An 18,844-nucleotide genomic window follows, 5' to 3' on the forward strand; every position below is an offset into this window, starting at 1 on the left:
CAACCTTATTTTCTACTTCGTTAAAAGGACTCGTGTCTTGCCAATCAAAGAGTAAGTTCAAATCCGTGATGACTCAACTGGGTTTTGATACTTCTTAACCCTTTCTTGAGTAAAAATACTACGTATATCGTTACTCATCATTGCCCGAAAATGTCTGCCCACATTAAAAACATTTAACAATCACACATATCACCCACGATTCCGTTTATAAACAGGCCGTTTTATTGTCATCATTGTCATTTTATCATCCAGATACACTGAGCAGTACTGCTCACACTGAATTATTCATCTCATACAAGTCAGGAAAAATATCAGTGAGGTTTTCAGCTCCAATAAAGCCACAGTACAGAGATGACAGTACAAGAAAAAGCTTTTAGCAGGATAGATGATGCATGAAATAAGACAGTTAAAGGATTGAAGTGGTTTAACATCACTGTGGGAACACAAATATATATCTCTGCTTTTATTTCTCATGTCTATTATCGTTTTAATTCTATAGAGTAGGTGTGGAAGTGTTTAAACAGAGTTTCTCTTCTCCTTGTCTTCTCTGCTTCCTCTCAGCGGAACTGCAGTGGGCTTACACGCAGGCCGATGACATCCTTACCGATCTCAGTCACCTTGAAAATAAGATGAAAGTTAAAGGATAGAGGTTACAACGACAAACAATATACTCTCTTATACTCTAATTTTGGCATTTAGCATTTTTAATGCCGATTGACGGTGGAGAAACAGACATCAGGACACAAAAACAAGGGACATAGACACCTTATAGATCTTTTTTTAATTGCTGGCTGTGCCTTTGTCCCACTTGACCTTATTACTAACTTTACTTAGAAAATAGTCCAGTCATAGCTAAAAATGTAAAAAGATGCTTATATATCATGCATTTGTTACTACCTTTCTCTTAACACCTTCATAAATGTCACAATATTAAAATATTTTTCTTTATATATCCACAGTACAGTGAATTCAAAAGGTTTCAGACCCCTCACTTTTTTGGCTTTCATTTGGAGGTTTTCTTTTACAAACTCCAAGCCAGCTTTCAGGTGTTTAGTACTGAGGAGAACCATTAGCTACTCTGCCATAAGCCCAGATCAGTGGAGGGCTGCAGTGATGGTTGTCATTCTCGATTTTAGTCTCATCTCCACACAGGATCTCTGGCGCTCTGTCAGAGCCACACATTCTTGGTCACCTCTCTTACTGAGGCCTTCCTCCCACGATTGCTCATTCTGGCGGGTCAACTAGCTCTTGGAAAAGTCCTGAATGTGGCACACTTCTTCCATTTGAGAAATATAAAGGCCCCTGTGCTCTTGTGAACCTCCAGTGCAGCAGAAATGTTTTCTAGCCATCCCCTGACCTGTGCCTTGCAACAATCCTGTCTCTGAGCTCTGACCTCATGGCTTGGTTTTTGCTCCGATATGCATGGTCAGCTGTGTGGCCTTCTATAGAGAGGTGTGTGCTTTCCCAAAGCATGTCTGATCAATATAATTTACCACAGATGGACTCCAATCAAGGTGTAGAAACATCTCAGCAACGGTCAAGATAAACAGGGGGAACCTGAGCTAAATTTCAAGTGTTGTTGAAAGGATCTGAATACTTGTATGATATTTCAGTTGTTACTCACTTTGTTCAAATTCTTTTTTCACTTAGAATTTTTTTTTTTCAACTGTAGCATCAGGCTGTGAAATAAGAAAACTGCAGAGAAGTGAAGGGGATCTGAATACTTTCTGATTGCAATGTATTAAAATCTATAGTCCCAGAGAGTTTTTTTTTCCTCTTCATGTGTACATATCTGTTCCAGGGCTGGACCTACCTGTGTGACCCTGCATATCTGGCCTTTGTAGGTAGGACAGTAGCAGGCTCCAGAGAGAGGGCACTTCTCAACAGGACGTCCACGGTACAGGGGAACAAAGGAGGCTGCGCACAGGTCAAATGGATTATGGGGATCGTAGTTCAACTGGTGTGCGTCTGTCAGAGTCTTCTCACAGGCAGCCAGAATCTTGCGTGTCTGAGAGATGGGGAGACATTTATCATTGTGGTAAGAAATGAGAAACTAAATCAAATCTGAAAGCTTTAATGTAGTAAATAATCCTGCTACTGCTTTGTTATACTACCAACCTGCTGCGCAACATCTGGCTTAGGCCCCAGCTCGAGCAGGCGTCGTGCAAAGTTGGCAGCTGTTTTGAAGTTACGCAGCTTGAAGAAGAGATTCAGAGCTGTGCGTAACACCAAAACCATGTGGACCGGTTGAAGATTACAATGGGTGAAGTAAGCAGCCATCTGTAAGGAAAACACATATTTGAATAAATTACGCATTTATATGATACGCCAATATGACAAATGATTCATTTGGGCAGCCAAGTTAGAAGTCTCAGATATTTACCTCACACAGCCTCTTCTGCTGTTCCAGAGTGTCTTTAGGCAACTTCTTCCTCTCTGTCTCCATGGTCAGACCCACTATGTACTCTCTGCAAATCGTGATTAGCTGCTGAGCCTGTGAAAACAGAAATGTTTACACATGATAGGAATCTTTGTGCATTACTCGTTTCTTTATTCTTACACAGGTTTTGGAGGGCACATAGCAGTTACTTGTGCTGCATTTTGGAGCAAAAACTGGCAGCAGTATACAGCAGGTTTTGTGCTCACCTCTGCAATCTCCTGTTTGTTATCAACCACCAGCAGAGGCACAGACAGAAGAATGGCTCTGAAGCGCTCTACAGCTTCCTCAAAGCGCCCGGATGTGGTCAACTGGTAGCACTGCTGCAGGCGGGCAATGAGGTCAGAGAGACGCAGGCCCACAGCTGGCAGACCTTGTTTCGCTCCACAGTCCTAAAGAATCATTTGAGTAATAGCAAATTCAAATACATTGTGATAAAAAAAAGGCTGGAAAAGATTTAAGGTAGAGTCATTTGTAGTGTAAACTAACTGATGAGAATCCCTCAAAGCAGGTGACTGTCTCATATAAACCACAAAGTAACGCATCAACAGCTGTACCTTCCAGTTTCTCTGGGGATGTCCACGCAGGCAGGGAAGAGAGGGCAGCCCCAGGTAACAGGTACGGCCTCTGGACAGTGTCTGCATGAACAGAGACTTGTACGGGCCGAAGTTCACGACTCCCACCTGGTCGTGGAGCAGCTGTGATACAGAAGATGAATTAATGAGAGTGAGCATGCCCCCATTTGGGTGAAAACAAGCCCTGAGATCAGAAAACACCAGCAGCAATGTGATTATACGCTATGGTGTTGTGCTTCAAACAATGTTAAAACCATACTTTCTGGGCATGTTCCCGTCCTTAGCTTACAAAGGAGTGTAAAGAAGAGTTCTGTGGCTTTGGGCTGAAACTAAAGAGGAGTAAAGTGGTCAGATGTGGGACCGGTGTGGTGTTCCTTCTGACTTTGAGCCAGTGATTCCTCTGTGACAGCAGGAATTTCAGATTTTTTACACATTCACTTATGTTAACAATTTTAAAAAAGTTAAGATTCAACTAATTTCATAGTTAAAATACACACATAAGGTATGTAATGTCAGATTATGATATCTCTGGAGACAAGATGAGGTTGTTTGTTCAGTTTGACATAGAGAGTCTGAACAGACACTCAACACCTGTAACTTTGTTTTTCAATGTAACAATGTCAGTTCATGCTCAGAAAAGCCTATTTTATTTTCGACTCCCCTAGCCACTGGATTGGGCTTTTTATTATACTTTAATGTGCTTCTTTATTGAATTTTAAAGCTTTTAAATGCCAAAAACCCTGTCTTTTCCATTTATTACCATTCATTTTAATTCCATGTTTTCACCCAGAAAGGGGCTGGTCTGGCATCATAGTACCTGTATAGATGTTGTTTGTTTTTTTTTAATAATGTATAAAGCTTATAAAGTACAAAACTGTCTTTCAATTTGAAAAAATCTAGAAATCAAGAGTTAATTAAATCAAATAACAGTGAGAAATACAAATCTTGCTGTGAACATACTCTCATAGCAGTTTCAAAAGAGCCAGCCAGGATGTGATCCACTGGCAGCTGGGAGTTGTTGCACCACATCTGAGTAGGACTCATGCCCTTAGTGGGTGGAACGAAGAATCCATCTTCTGCTCCTCCACCTGCAGCCGGAATGTCCTGATGGGACAAGAAGACAAATTAATGATTATAGCAGCATCATATTGGAAAGAATGGCAGTGAACTATAGTACAGTGATGAAGGTTCATGCAGTCAGTTTGATATCGTCTGAGGATGAGGGATGAAGGATGTAAACATGATACCAAGGCTTATGACCTCAGCAGAGCCTGGTATAATCATTATATCCATGCACAGATTCTTCCAGGTGATGGCAGATGTGATTATGCCTCTGTTCTTACCAGCTCTGGAGGAAGGTCCAGGTCCTCCTCCACCTCCCAGCCTCCTCCCTCCTCTTTGCCCACTCCTTCATCCCCTAATCCTTCCTGGGCATCCATGAAGCCATCTGAGAGACAGAGAAAGACGAGGTAATGTAAAGATGTATTAATTCATTGCTAAAGTATAGAGGATGTACAAAGTTATGGTGAAGCTGACTGTACCTTCATCCAGCTGAAGCTCAGCATCGTCTCCCCAGCCCTCGGCTCCTGTAGCATCCATGTCCAAGTCTGCAGCCATCTGACCAGCTTTACCTACAACAAAAACCCTACTTTTAGTCTGGAAAAGCCTTGTACAACATGCTTACACAGGGAAAATTGCTTTATTTTTACTTTCATCACTGGGAAAATATTTCTCACTGGTGCGTAATAGCAGGGCTGTTCACTGAAACACATCACAACTGATTACTGGACTTTACTGAGAGGAAAAGAACATTCTAGACATTTTAAGTATTCTTATTACAGAAGTCCTATGGATGTGTATGTTTGTTTGCATCTGTCTAGACTGGTGACTCACCCTTTGCTGCAATGGCTCCCTCAAAGAAGCCCTTTGACACAGTGAGCAGAGGCCAGTTGGTGTCCAGAGGGTTGATGGGTGGAGGCGGCTGCAGCAACTGAGCGTTGGGATCAACTTCAGGTACCTAAAATACCAAGATCAGCAATGATTTTCTTGAAATAATTTTACTATCCATTTATTTTGAAGTATTCGTAGTTTATTTTAGGCATTTTTTATCCAGTATTTTGAAGTGGAGTGCATATTTTCTCAACACACCGTCTCCTTCTCAGGGTCGAAGGTCTCCTTCAGCGCCTCAGCCTCTTCATCCAGCCCATGTGTGGCTGCAGTCAGGTAAGCCAGAGACTCTGGAAGCAGAATAAACAGTTACACACATTGTTTTATAATTTAATGTTTAAAGAACAAGAAAAATACTGGTCATAACACTGAAAGCATTATTTTAGATGAACTCACTCTGTCCACAGTTCTTCAGGATGCGAACCCTCTCACTGACATCTCCCAGGTACAGAGCAGCCTGGTAGTGACCACTCATGTCCTTCCTGATCTCAGCTACGGTGAAGAAAACACAAAAATTAGGTGCAAGTCTATCACTGATATACAAGAGAAACACCCTTCCAGTGAGATTCAATCCCTCACCAATCTTCATCATCTTCCTCAGCTTGGCCAGGTTTCCAGTGATGAGGTAGAGGAATGTAAGCTTGTCAAAGTTCTTGGTCCTCTGGTAGCACATTTCCACTACCTGGTGATGCCCCTGCAGCAGTGCTGCTTCACCCAGACGCTCCCAGCAGCTGCGCTCATCCAGGGCCTTGGCCGCCTCCAGAGCCACCTGGAAGGATGGAGACAGAGAAATGTAAGGAAAGGGAGAATCCGGAGTAGAGCTTGTCTGAGATTGCAGCAGGAGCATTAACATGTATGGCTGCATTTAAAAAAGATGCATGTTGGAAATTCTAAAAGTCTGCTGATACAACAATTTTTCCAGCAGAAGCTCACCTCGATGTTCCCACACTCCAGAGCTAGACTAAAGCGAGTCTTCTCATCTTTCACAAAGTGCAGAGCCACTTCAGGGTAGCCCTTCTTCTGCAGGTAGGCGATGATGGACTGGCCAACCAGCTTAGCATTACGCACCATGTGGAGCACCTGGAGGGGAACGTGTCAGAAACACATTTAAGAACTAAACGCAGGTTAAATCAATGCATCAAGATGCAACTGATATATGAGAGGGAAAGAGCCCCTTGAAATCTACCATCTGAAGAAGCTATAATTTACTGAAGGAAACTCATCAATCATTACGGGCTTACTTCATCATATTTGCGGTTGACCAGGGCCAGTTTGAAGCGGTACTCTGTGGGGTCAATGGTGAGGACACGGGGCCTGCACTCTCTGTCCAGGCAGTACACGCTGTTTCCTCTCACACGGGTCACATAGATGGGCAGGTCCAGGGTCCTGATGATGCCGTGGTCACTACAGGGACAAAAAAGCAATGAGTTAGATTTTTCACTAAATCATTCCTGACCATTCTATTCAAATATTTCAAGCTCTGCTGTGCCAACTGCCTCTTATTTGCATACTTATATTAAGGCTTAACCGAGCACAGATCAGCTCAGCCTTATCAGTTCTATAGTTCAATATGCTGATGTTTGATCAGTTAAATGTGTTAAGACTCTGCAGTGGCTGTGTTGTTCAGGCTAAAAGAGCAATGCAACAACCCTTGCTGCATATCTGGCGGCTGAAGTGAATGAATGAGGCACATACGTTGAGTCATTGTGGTAAAAGAAACCAAAATTTATCTCATACAAAATGCAAATTGTCTGTGCTCGTAAATCCTCTGCTGCAGTTTGCTTTGCATCTTTGAAATCAGGTCAGTGCAGCCTCAAAGTGGTTTAACCACCAGTCTAGAAAATTTCTCTACACTTCCAGATGTCCCTGCACCATCTAAGCAAGATTAAATTCTCTTCTCCACATCTAATTTGCAGATAAAAGTTAAAGAAACAGCTGAGTAGTATGCTCCGATTTCTCAGTGCTGTACAGTTTTAGATGGCACCTACCCAGAGGTGAGGGCGTATTTGATGTGGTTGGAGGTGGTGTAGATGAAGACACCGCTCTCGTCCCAGGCTCCACTCTTCACTCGGATGTTCTCGTGAATGTTGCACAGACTCTCCAGCTTACGGTTGCAGATCATGATGGCTGAGGAGTGGAAAATGTGCACAAAAGATTTAAACATAATGTTTTTTTGTCATTTAGCAGAGTACCAGTAAAAATATATATTAGGGTTTGGCTCTAGACTGTCACAAACAGACCAGTTTATCTTGTTTGAACCAATCATAGTATCATTTACAAGTAAGATCTGCTTATTTGACTCCAAGCCTTTTATTAATAGCACAATTTTATGGTTTATATTAATGCACACTGGATTCAAGATTAGATCAGATTTGATACATTTACACTAAACCGTAATCATGTCCATACCTGCAAAAGTGTATAGCTTCAACATCTTAACTTCTGTGAATTTTCTGTTATTATGTCATTTTCTTTTACGTTTATATTCTTGTTCTGTGATAATTTAGCTCCTTAACAGAGGAAGTAGTGCTGTTAAAAAGCCTTTTAAATCTTTATTTTACTATGTGCATCACTGTTTTATTGTCATATTCCTTGCATGTATTTATGTACTTGGCAATCAACCTGATTTTGACCACGCCTTTATTAACATTCACTAGAAAGTCTCCTATAAAACTGCATGCTTACAACACTGATCCCTTTTTAGAGAAAATTTAAGCTACTGAAAAAATTTTAATGCAGGAAAACAAAGAACGTGCAGGATGTTTTTCAACAGAAGTTACAAAGATATGTTTTGCTGTTAAGTGGAAAATTGAATCAACAATTTATCCAGGCAGCCTCATGATACGCAGAGATTAAATCAATTTACTGCCTGCTCCTGGTAATTTTACCGCTGTCTAAATACGTCTAATGTCTGAGGTGTTTCACAGCCTCGGCTCAGGCAGCACAAACATGGAGATTTACAGTATTGTGACTTAGTTGTGAGCAGTGGTTGTATATACAGATATTCATCTTATCTACTCACCATGTTTAGCCAGCAGGGCCACGTGGCTGGTGTCAGAGCTCCACACCACGTACTTGACTTTGGCGATTTTGACGGTGGCCAGAGAGCGTTTCTGCTGCACGTCGAACAGAGTAACGCCGTCAGCGTCCCGCAGCAGCAGAGAGCCTGTACCGGCGTAGAAGATCTCCTCACAGCTCGGCACCTGAACTTTCTTCACAATTTCATTCTTCAGGTTTTTGATCAGCAGCTACAAAAAGAAGAGGGAAACGTTGTTAAGATGATTACAAGTGACCTGGACGAAGACAAAAAAAAAAAATAGAGAGAGCCCTGATATAAAGACAGAAAGACAGTTAAGTCTCAAGTTTTCATTCAACTGGTTCTCAAAAATGTATTAAAAAATGACAGAAGATTATGTCCAACAAATAACAGAATTAAATGATCATTGCCTTTAAAATGATAGCTTAACAACAAAGTTGAGAAAAGATTCTTAGCAAAATTGCTTAAAATGAAGGAAGCCTGTTTCTACAACTAAAAAGAAATGTATAACAGTCGAGATTATTGTATATAAGATAAACAGTGACTATTATGTATAACTTATAGACTATACATTTGCTTGAGTTTCCTGCAAGATTACTAGAGTACCTATATATCCATCTATCATGATATTAAAGTCAACATAGTGTGATATTAAGATATGATTACGAGATAAAGAGTCATAATATGAGGGGGGGAAATCAAACCTATGAGATAAAAGGGAAATTGTGAGAGTAAATTGTAATTTTTTTTTAATTTTTTGACAAAAAGGGATTGAAGTGCCCCCCCAAAAAATAAAAATTGTCAGGGCATTCTTGTAGATGAGATTCTTAATCTCAGTGAGGCTTTCCTGGTTTAATACATTTAAATAAATTAAATCTCATGATAATGACTTTCTGTAATTTCACAACTTTCCCTTTTGGTACTGGAAACAGGCTTTCCTATTGAATGAACTTGATATCTTCTTAAAGAAAATGCTTTCCCTCTTTAAAATAAGAAACAACTCACTGCTAATTCCAATTAGGAATTAACTGACTGAATTAAATAAATGATGCACAAAAAAAATAGAGAAAATTTGCATCAGACGTTGTGATATTTTTTTGCAGCTTCTCAACTTGCAAAATGACTTACAGAGTGCATACGATCCAAAACAGCAAATCTGTTCCTGGCCACCCAGACAGCAGTTAGACCAGATGACCTCTTCCCTTCAGGTGCTGAAAGACACAGAATCTGAGTTATTCAGGTCACTGTGCACTGTATGCCGAACATGTTTGTACTGTTTGCTATTCAAACTTTAATTTACAGTGCTAAAAAGAAAGAGCACTAATTCTGTAAATAGCAATAAAGACATTTAACAGCATATAACTGTACTGAAAATATGTGCTTCATGCAAATTGCAATACAAAGCATTAGAAAAAAAGGTTTGGTTTTTGTTTGTTTACCATCTGGGTTCTGAGAGTCGCTCTCTTTGGGAATAGAGTACAGGTCATAGGTGCTGTTCTCCAGGTTGGTCGCCCTCTGCAGGGGGTGAAGAGCATTACATGAAACATGGGAAACAATCCAGTTATTTGACTGTAAATACCAGAGAGGGCTCAATGAATGTCAGTGTTTTAGTTTATGGATGCTTACAGTGCAGAGCAGCACGGCGTTCTCAGCAGGGTTGTATGACATGCTAAACACAGGGAACTTGGACCCACTAGGACGAGATAAAACATGTACACAGTACATTACTCTCAGTAGTAAAAAGTCTTCAACAAAATGATTAAAATCAGTGAGATTAAGAGGTAACCTACCTGCGAAGCTGCATGACAGCAGTGTCCTTGCTGCTGTTGAAGTCCAGCTGGCGAAGGAAGCGGTCCTTGACATAGTAAAGCATGTTGCCATGTACAGCATATGCTGGGCGCTCACGCTCCAGTTTGAACACGATCATGCCGCTGTCATGACCTGGAGGAGACACATAGCAGGTAAACATGGCTGCACAGCAAAGGTTTAAATGCACAGAAAATGCACTTAAATACACTTCTTTAATGTTCAAATCCTGTACAACAGTGTTCAAAATTAGAGCGCAGACCAGCAGCGAACAGGTTGAGGTTTGGGTGAGCTCCCAGCACCCAGAAGCGATCGTGGTCCCGGCGGAAGGTCTGCACTCCAGTCCTCTTAGACATGTCCCACACACGGATGCTCTTGTCCTCGGAGTTGGACAGAATGAGCTCCTGGCGGGGGTGGAAGACGGCACAGGACACGTTGTTGTAGTGACCACGGCATGTATCCAGCTCCCAAGCCTTTGATTCTGGACCACAGGAGAAGAACAACATCAATATTGATGCAAAATCAACAAATGAACAGAAGGCAGTATCTCCATCTTTATGCCAAGTCAAAGTTTAATCACATAGCACATGTAAATGCTTCAGTTTACCAAACTGCTGAGTAGACTTAAAACACAATGTGCAGTAAAAAATAGTAAGGGCCATATGAACGATAGCATGACAAAAACTATTTGTTAATAGATTGTGTTAGGGTTCAACAATGTACCAAGTTTGTGATGTGGGCATGCATAACTCTAAAAGTAAGTATAATATCACTGCTGCTGCCACAGATGCACCGGTATGATGCCTGCTAATAGCACCTGGTCCTGGTGCTTGTTAATGCTGTGGCTGCACACACAGTCCTTCAACAGCATGGACAAGTTACAGCTTACGTTACAGCTGCAGGTGAACACTGAGGTGTGTAAGAGTCACAGCAGCTCAACAACACGGTGAGCTTTTGTTTAAGGTAAACTCAACAGGCTGGTCATATAGATCAGTGGTTCTCAACTGGTCCAGCCTCAGAACCCACCAGTCTGTCTTACAACAAATCACATCCCAAGTTTCCAAAAAATTTTCAACAACGCATGTTTAGTTGATTGAATATGTAGCTGTCTGGAGAATCATTGGACAAAAATACATTCTATGAAAAAAGGGACAAAACTGAGAAGTTATATAACCCCCTTCCCCATCAATATGTGTACATTTTTCCAGTTTTCCAGAGATCTTGAGAAATTACTCCATAATTATGGAAAGAGTAGCCTTTCATTGTAACAAAAGGAGATAAATATTGTAGTAGTAAATAAATATAATTGAAATACTGATCAAACATTTACATTTACCCAATTTCATAGTAATACAGGATAAAATAAAAGGTATCAATGCATGTCCACTAAGGACCTCAGGACTTTATGCCACCATTTTTTCCTGACACCTAGTTGCCACCCACTGAAATCTGTCCCACGACCCACTTTTGGGTCCTGACCCACCAGTTGAGATCCACTGATATAGATTATATGCATTATTACAAATGATAATGTGTGAATAACAAAATAATGAGCAACTAGATTATTTGCAAGGTTTCAAAGAAATATGTTGCTCTACCTGCTCTCCATACTATTTTTTTAGGATGGATGACTTAAAGATCCAAATAAGAAAAAAAATATGAGTGATCAAAATTTCATTACATTAAGGACACTGAATTTATCTGGGACTATTTTAAATAAAACTGCAATATATATATGTCACAGAAAAGAACAATGCAAGGCTATATTTTTTCAATATTATTCATCTCTATATTATGCTGTGACAGGCATCTACCTTACTTGGACCCTTCCTTCTCATAAAAAACAACTTCTGAGTAATGTTGACAAAAGCTGAGTAATAAAGGATACAGCGCAGTAGACCGCTTATGAACATTATTAGTAACGCTTGAATCCCTCACCGTTCATTCTCCAGATCTTGACCTGCCTGTCATCGGCTCCCGACACAATAAGCGGCATGCTGGGATGGAAAGCCGCCCAGTTAACCCCACGGTCGTGACCCTGGACACAGAAACACACAGTCACACAAATCCAAGAAATAATCCCACAGCTGCAGGATTTGTAAATGATAAAATATGTTGTATAGTCTCCAGGAAAATAAAGTCTAATGTGTATTAACATTAAAAAATATATTTATTACTCTTAATGAGACGTTTCCAAAATCCTGAAAATAATCCTCATTAAAATGGAATAAGAAATGTTCATTACAGGATTCATAAATCCTCAGATATAGTTTCATCAGACATTGTGGGGCTGTGCTTGGTATTGTCCCAGTTTTCCACTGCTTTCATTGAGCGTCACACCGCTCTCAGTGAGGCCAAGGCAGGTGAGTAATTTTATTTCCACATTTCCTTTTCTTTTTAACCTCAGGAGTAAAGGTCTTAGGATTTACAAGCAAATGGAACTTCCAGTGTTTGCTATACTTTACCCCAAAAAACATTTCATTGGTATTTTCCATGAAATTGACAGAAATGTGGAAGCCAGTGACATTCTGGAAAATGTCTGCACAATGCTGAGCTTGTTTCTTTTTGGCTTTTAAGGTGAAGGGTACATGCTGTTCTTTTCATGCTAGGGTGGTGTAGTTTTATCACTATTAGTGTCACTAAAGGCATTTTGGAAAAACTGTAGCTTCAGCCCCTAGAGAAATACAGTAAAAATGTTTTTTATAAGAGCATGGCAAACACTCATTTATTACATAAATCCTTGAAACAGAATGACTAACTTTTAAAGGAAGATAAAACCTTAGAACATTGAGAAAAATGTCTGGCATTTGCCTGTCAAGCTACGGTTGATTCTCTTAAACTAGCAAAATCTGCAAAAACATTAAATAGCAGCTTAATCAAACTCACTGCTCACCTCAAGGACATGCTTAACAACAGCATCTGATGCACCAAACAAGTCGACACCAGTGATGCCTCGCACCTCTGTCTCCACGGCACCCGGAGACAGATTCTTCTTCCTCAGACCTGGAACCAACATTCAAGGCAATGCGTGCAAGGAAGGAGCCATATTCATGTTACACAGGGTACAACCACAATACAGGGGAAGAAGAAATGAAGATAAAAATTACTGAAATAATCAAACATGAAGCTGACAAAAGAGGCAAATGAGAGCAATTACAAGAGGGGAGAGCTGATGGACCACTGAACACTCACACAGGGTGGAAACACACCAACACAACATCTGCTCTCTCATTTCCCCACCAACTTGAGTCTGGAAACAATCATGATGACAAAAATACTCTTGATTGGGTTAATTAATCACTGGCAATCAGATGAATTAGAATCACTTGTGGCTTGATTGAAAAGCAAAGAGAAACTGATTATTTCAAAGACTCAACTGAGATCAGGAAAGAGAAAAAAGATTGCTTGTGTTCATGACTCCTGCCCATTAAAATGATGTAGTGAACAGATAGTTCAACAGCATGAAGGGGGAAGAAATGACACTAGGAACCCATGTGCAGGTGTGGATGTTTCCGGGTAGAGCATGGGATAAGGAGGACGCAGGGAGCGTGTGGACTTGGCAGATGGGGGTGGATGGGGGTTTGGTGTTGTAAAGACGTGCTCTGATGGGGCGTTGGATGAAAGGAATAGGGCTAGGAGCTTTTTAGCTTCCTTTAGAGTCTCATGCATATTTTTGCACACATGTTTGAGTCACATGCAGAGTTAAAAAGAGTCTGACATGAAACAGTTGGAGGTTAGACTTAAATGTGTGACAGTAAGGCGACCTTAGCAATGAGAAATATCAATACCGTTGTATATTTCAGGTTATATTTTGGGTAGTAGAGCCAGATGTGCAAGTGTCATGCCAGGAGGGAGTACGGAGATGTTTCAGAGTATCAACGAGGTGTAAATTTTTAATGTACAGTTAAAATAGTTAGAAGTACGGGAAATATTTAAGATGTAATTCCAAAAAAGAGAAAATGTGACATGACAGCATAAATTACAACATGGAGATCCTATAATAGAAGAAATAGTGCAAAGTAACCTTCCTATGAAACATTGGTGCAAGCAGTATGTTTAGTGAAATATGTAAGAATCAATGCCATGCAGTGGTGTTTTGCAATCTAAAAGCTCTGTGGAGTTATCTGCAATCATGCTCGATGAGAGATAATATAAAAGCACATGAATCTTTAGGGAAAGGAGAGACATACAAGAAAGCCATCATAAATGTGAGCAAATTTGTAGTTTGTCAGTAGAAAGAAGATAGGTACCAAGAAGCAAGACACAACATCAACAAAAACAGGTAGTAAGAGCATGCAAAGGCACAGAAAAACCTCTCCAATTTCCAGTTTTTGTCACTATTTCCTACAACCTATCCTATTACCTTTCAGTATTTAAACTAGTTCTTCATCCAAAACAAATACAAGCATGGTATTTCATCAGTAGAATACCATACTGTGAATTTGTTCATTTATTTCCCTGTTCTTTTCTAAAGAGAGGTGTTTCTGCAAACAGCCCACAGAGATCTGTCCGATACAAGTAGGAGAGGAAGAAGAGGCAACTCAGGACTTTAAATATTAATCGCCCCATTCCTGCTTCTTCCTCATCCCTCATACCACTCTTCCCTCCCACCACCTTCCTCAACCCAGCCCACAGTCCTCTGGTCCACCTTGCCCAGGCTCTCACCAGAAATATCCCACACTCGCACGGTTTGATCCAAACTGGCAGACACCACCAGGTCCTCTGATGGGTGGAACTGGGCACACATCACATAGTGGTTGTGGCCGGTCAGCACACTGTGGAAGAGGACGAAAATTTACAGATTTTAAAACACACTTTTATTATTTTGGGTAAAAATCAAAATGCTTACACTAAACGTATGCAACTGAAAGCTGTTTGCAAGTCACGATATCTGCAATTCTTTAAATCAAAGTAAATTAAAAATGTTCAATATGCTTCTATAACTAATGAAGAACTGTTCATAATGCATCTCTGCATGTCTTACCAGACGCAGGTCCTAGACTGCCAGTTCCAGATGCGAATGGTCTGATCATCTGAGGCACTCAGAATCCAGGGGTACTCCTACAAAAATGAAAATGGTTTTATGCACAAGACACAGATTCTGAAAAAGGTTGGAGAAGAAGGAGATTTAAAGTTGCAGAATAACTTACATGGTGGAAGAAGGTGGTCCTGATGTAGTCGAGGTGTCCAAGAAGGGTGAAGAGGCATCGTCTCAGCTTGTAGTTCCACACCTGAAATCAGAAAAAGAAAACTTACTCAGCATATAAAACTATTTGAACTGCCATAATGCCATAACTTTACTCCTTAACAGTACTGTGGTAAAACTGCATCATAATTGTTCCTTTTTCAATACCACAGCAACAAAAATAGATGTCCTAGGCACCTAGTTCTCAGTCATCAAACAATACAAGCAAACTGTGTCTAAACTGCACAAGCACCAAAATGAAGCACTGTGAATGTATGTGTTTAAGACAGACGATATGTGGGACTTTGCAGGCAATTATTTCAAGATTCATTTTTGGGCCTTTTCAATGCCTTTTTGGAGGACAATGGATAGAGTAGTGGACAACAAGAAACAAACAGTTTCTTCCCCTAGGCTCACTCTAAATGCAGTTACAGAGAGTCAGAAAATTCAGACTTAATGTCACAAGCAGCTAAGCCCTGTATAATGTAAAAATATCCTGAACTGTCTTTATTTTATCATGCAAGAGAACAGAAATATATTTCTTTCTTTCTTTCATTCATATTTACTTAACTGTCACTGAAAGACTGCAAGAAAACTCACTCTGGTAGAAAGCCTCAACTCATATGCCCATTTACACTGATTAATGCAAACAATCTTATCTACATCATGAAAATCCGCCCACATTAATGCATATGCTATACTCTTTGGTCATGTCTATTCAGAATCCTTGCACTTTATGCAACCATAATATGAGTGTGCATAGATTTGCATATTATATTAGTTAAAACATCTAACAAGAGTTTGCGCATATTTCCATTTGACATTTAATATTTTTCGTTATTTTATATTTCATGTTTAATTCCCGCACATTGACAGCAAAGCTAACATGAGCCAAATTCTTTGATGTGTAAGCATACTTGGCCAGTGAAGCTGAGTCTGAATTTTGAGGGGAAGAGGATGAGAAACAGCTAGAGGGAAAGGAGCCGCAGGCTGGCATCCCATTTGTTCGCATCTTAATGACGTTCCTCCCCTTTGCAACTGTCTTGTGAAGGAGATGTAATCTCTTTTCCATACTATCATTCATCAAAATAGCACTGAATGCATTATTGTTACAAAAACTACCAAAAGTACCGTAAACAAATAAATAATAGCAATAATAACAGTGTGAAAACGAAATAAATAGCTAATGGTGGAATGTGGTAAACCATAACATTAAAAACTGATATTCAGTGTAAATATTTGAACTTCAAAGACCACTGATTTTATTCATTGTAACTGTGGGAATTGAGTAACAAAAAATCAGTCTTACCTTGATTTTGTAATCATCTCCTCCAGACACAAACAGCGGCTGCTGTTTATGGAAATCAATTCCTCTGACGGGGCCTGTGGGCAGAGATACGCCATCATCACACATCTATCAAGAATATAATGTTCGGGATGAAACTATAAAAGTAATACTACCACATCAGGCACACTGCTGTCTTACCATCATGCTCATCAAACTTGTCAATCAGTGTGCACATCCGATAGTCCCACAGCTGGATCACCCCATTATGCAAACTTGCAAGAACCCAAGGCCTTTTGGGATGGAAACTCAGGCCTGAAACACAAAAACAGATTACCTACTATCTCAATATGTCACCTGAAAACATGACATTAGACGTAAAGATTAGTTTACTGTAGGTGAAAATAAAATTTGACCATGGAGTCATACGTTGCGCTAGCTAGATAGCCAAAGAAATGTCCACGAAGTGTCTGTGCGATGTGGTTTAATTGTAACGGCAGACGGGAAAGATACCATTAGCCATGAACCCATATTGCATCATTCTATTAAAGTAATCGGTAATTAATTCGTTGAGATATATTTTAAAGGATGGATAACTGACCATGTTAACGTCACTGGGCTAACGTTAGCTAATATGCTAACTGCAGTTAGAAACTCTTACCTTTGACACGGGCTGACTTCGTCTCAAATTTTGTTAACATCGTTTCTTGATAAGATCTCAAGTCGTAATTTTAATGCTATGGTAAAAATAACTCCAGGCGAGCGGTTAAAATGATTCAGAATAATCCAAACAGGTGAGCTCCGGCGGCCTGATCGCCTTCGCCCATTTAGCTGATTCTCCTTTTCCTGACACGTAGCTCGCTTTGTCTTCCGGTTTTGAACAATAAAGTTTTGTATTGAAAGTTGACGCAGAAAGCTCCACGGCGGCGACGGATAGAAATACAACACATAGAGCTGGAGTGTTAAGCCCCAAATGGAAGTCCGAGGTACTGTAAAAAGTCAGCTGATCTGAACATTGTATTTCTATGTAGCCTCGTATGATTTCAACGTGTACACGTCCCTTCTTGGAAGAAATGTTGTTTTAGCCAATAAGATGAAAGAGGTTTATTTAAAAATGATTAATCAGCGTTTTCAAGTCAAATCCTTATTTGTTAAAAGAACATATATTGTGGTATTAATATATCTAATGTTTTTTGTTTTGTTTTTTCCTGTGAATCCCATGCTAAAACTGTTTCATCCAATCTGTAGAGGTGCACATACTCATCACTAGTGAACTGTGCATGGATTTATATTAGCTAACCTTTATTTATTTTGAGAATCCTCTGGAAAATATCTTTGGCCACTCGATTTTTCAACACATATATATATATATTTAGAACCCAGCTTTCTTGAGTAAAACCCAGCTTTCTTGATTTCGTGCTGGCAGATATTAGCTGAAAAGGTTAATCAGTATTGGCAGATAGGAACATTTCTGCTGATTTTTACAGCTGATATACTTGTGCAAATATTGGCCTATATCAGGTCAGGTCAGGTGTAGGAGCATGCCAGTTTGCCACTTTGCAGCATCAGCCTTGAACCTGTACTGCTCTGGCCTCCTGATGGCCATAATCCAGGCCTGCCCTAGATCATGCCACATCTCTCCAGGTATCTTACAGCTGATCCTTCCATGTTGCACCTGGCCGCCGCTCTGGCCCAGCCCACTGGGTCCCTGGCACCCAGTTATGCAGTTATCCGCTGTAAATATTGTCTTTAGGAAGATATGTGAGTGGAGTTAAAGGCTTGGCCAACAGATCTACGTCTTTTTCTTTAGTTGAAATCATTCCTCACACTTCAGTAGGTTTGCGGTGATTTTTTTCATTTGTTCATCCTAAAATTTGTTACTGTGTGTTTTAAGGGCTGAAGTTTTAAGTCTGTACTATATCTGTATCAATATCGGCTAGAATTAATTTGGAAATATTGGTATATCGGATATCGGCAAAATCGACTATCGTCCACAAAAAATAGACGGAAAAAAAATCAAAAGATTTTTATCTTCTTCCACATATTCATTAGTATTTTCTGCCTTTGAATCTGTTTATAAAAAGTGAAAAGTACACTAAAATTGAACTGAGGAAACTCAGATGACAGTCTTATAAAGCAAGTAAGAGAACCTTTGGGTTGAGGATTTTAACAATAAACAATTAATTATACAACTAGCCCACTCACTAAAACGGGGGTCACCACACCAAAGTACCATATATAAAGACTTGTGTAGGAAATCTTCCTAGATATACAGCTGTTTAATCAGCAAACTCTTTTCATTTCAAAATGACTGGTTTTATACCAAAATGACCCCAGCCTACTTGTTTTATTCCCTATGCATTAAAGGACAATTGTGTATCGTTGCTATGCTTTTTGGTATAAATATACTACTGAAGTACTTAAGGCAAATTTGTTTTATTGCACTTCGGTTTGTATCCACTAAAACACTCCAATGTGTTTTATGCTTTTGTCTTGGTACTTTAACATTAAGCTTGAAAAATGTCCATTTTTATGTCCTTGTATCATAGATAGATAATTTTTTTGCAGGAAT

At 39.9% G+C, this 18,844-nt stretch overlaps 1 protein-coding gene across 1 annotated transcript; it reads right to left on the reverse strand.

Moving 5' to 3' along the window:
• Positions 1-199: 199 nt before the first annotated feature.
• copa (COPI coat complex subunit alpha) lies at positions 200-17,141 on the reverse strand. Its single transcript, XM_041803243.1, has 30 exons — positions 16,934-17,141; positions 16,474-16,587; positions 16,297-16,370; positions 14,953-15,033; positions 14,787-14,863; positions 14,468-14,577; positions 12,696-12,805; positions 11,741-11,840; positions 10,065-10,283; positions 9,787-9,937; positions 9,623-9,689; positions 9,436-9,511; positions 9,125-9,207; positions 7,982-8,207; positions 6,948-7,086; positions 6,201-6,363; positions 5,893-6,039; positions 5,539-5,728; positions 5,356-5,451; positions 5,161-5,249; positions 4,906-5,029; positions 4,554-4,643; positions 4,356-4,459; positions 3,973-4,116; positions 2,995-3,135; positions 2,647-2,829; positions 2,384-2,494; positions 2,119-2,280; positions 1,814-2,008; positions 200-617 (listed from the first exon to the last, which is right to left on the reverse strand). The coding sequence occupies exons 1-30, from the start codon at positions 16,971-16,973 to the stop codon at positions 558-560; spliced, it is 3,666 nt and encodes a 1,221-aa protein (XP_041659177.1). The 5' UTR covers positions 16,974-17,141; the 3' UTR covers positions 200-557.
• Between the last annotated feature and the right edge of the window lie 1,703 nt (positions 17,142-18,844).

This window comes from Cheilinus undulatus, linkage group 13, assembly GCF_018320785.1.
Source record: "Cheilinus undulatus linkage group 13, ASM1832078v1, whole genome shotgun sequence".
Taxonomy (NCBI): Eukaryota; Metazoa; Chordata; class Actinopteri; order Labriformes; family Labridae; genus Cheilinus; species Cheilinus undulatus.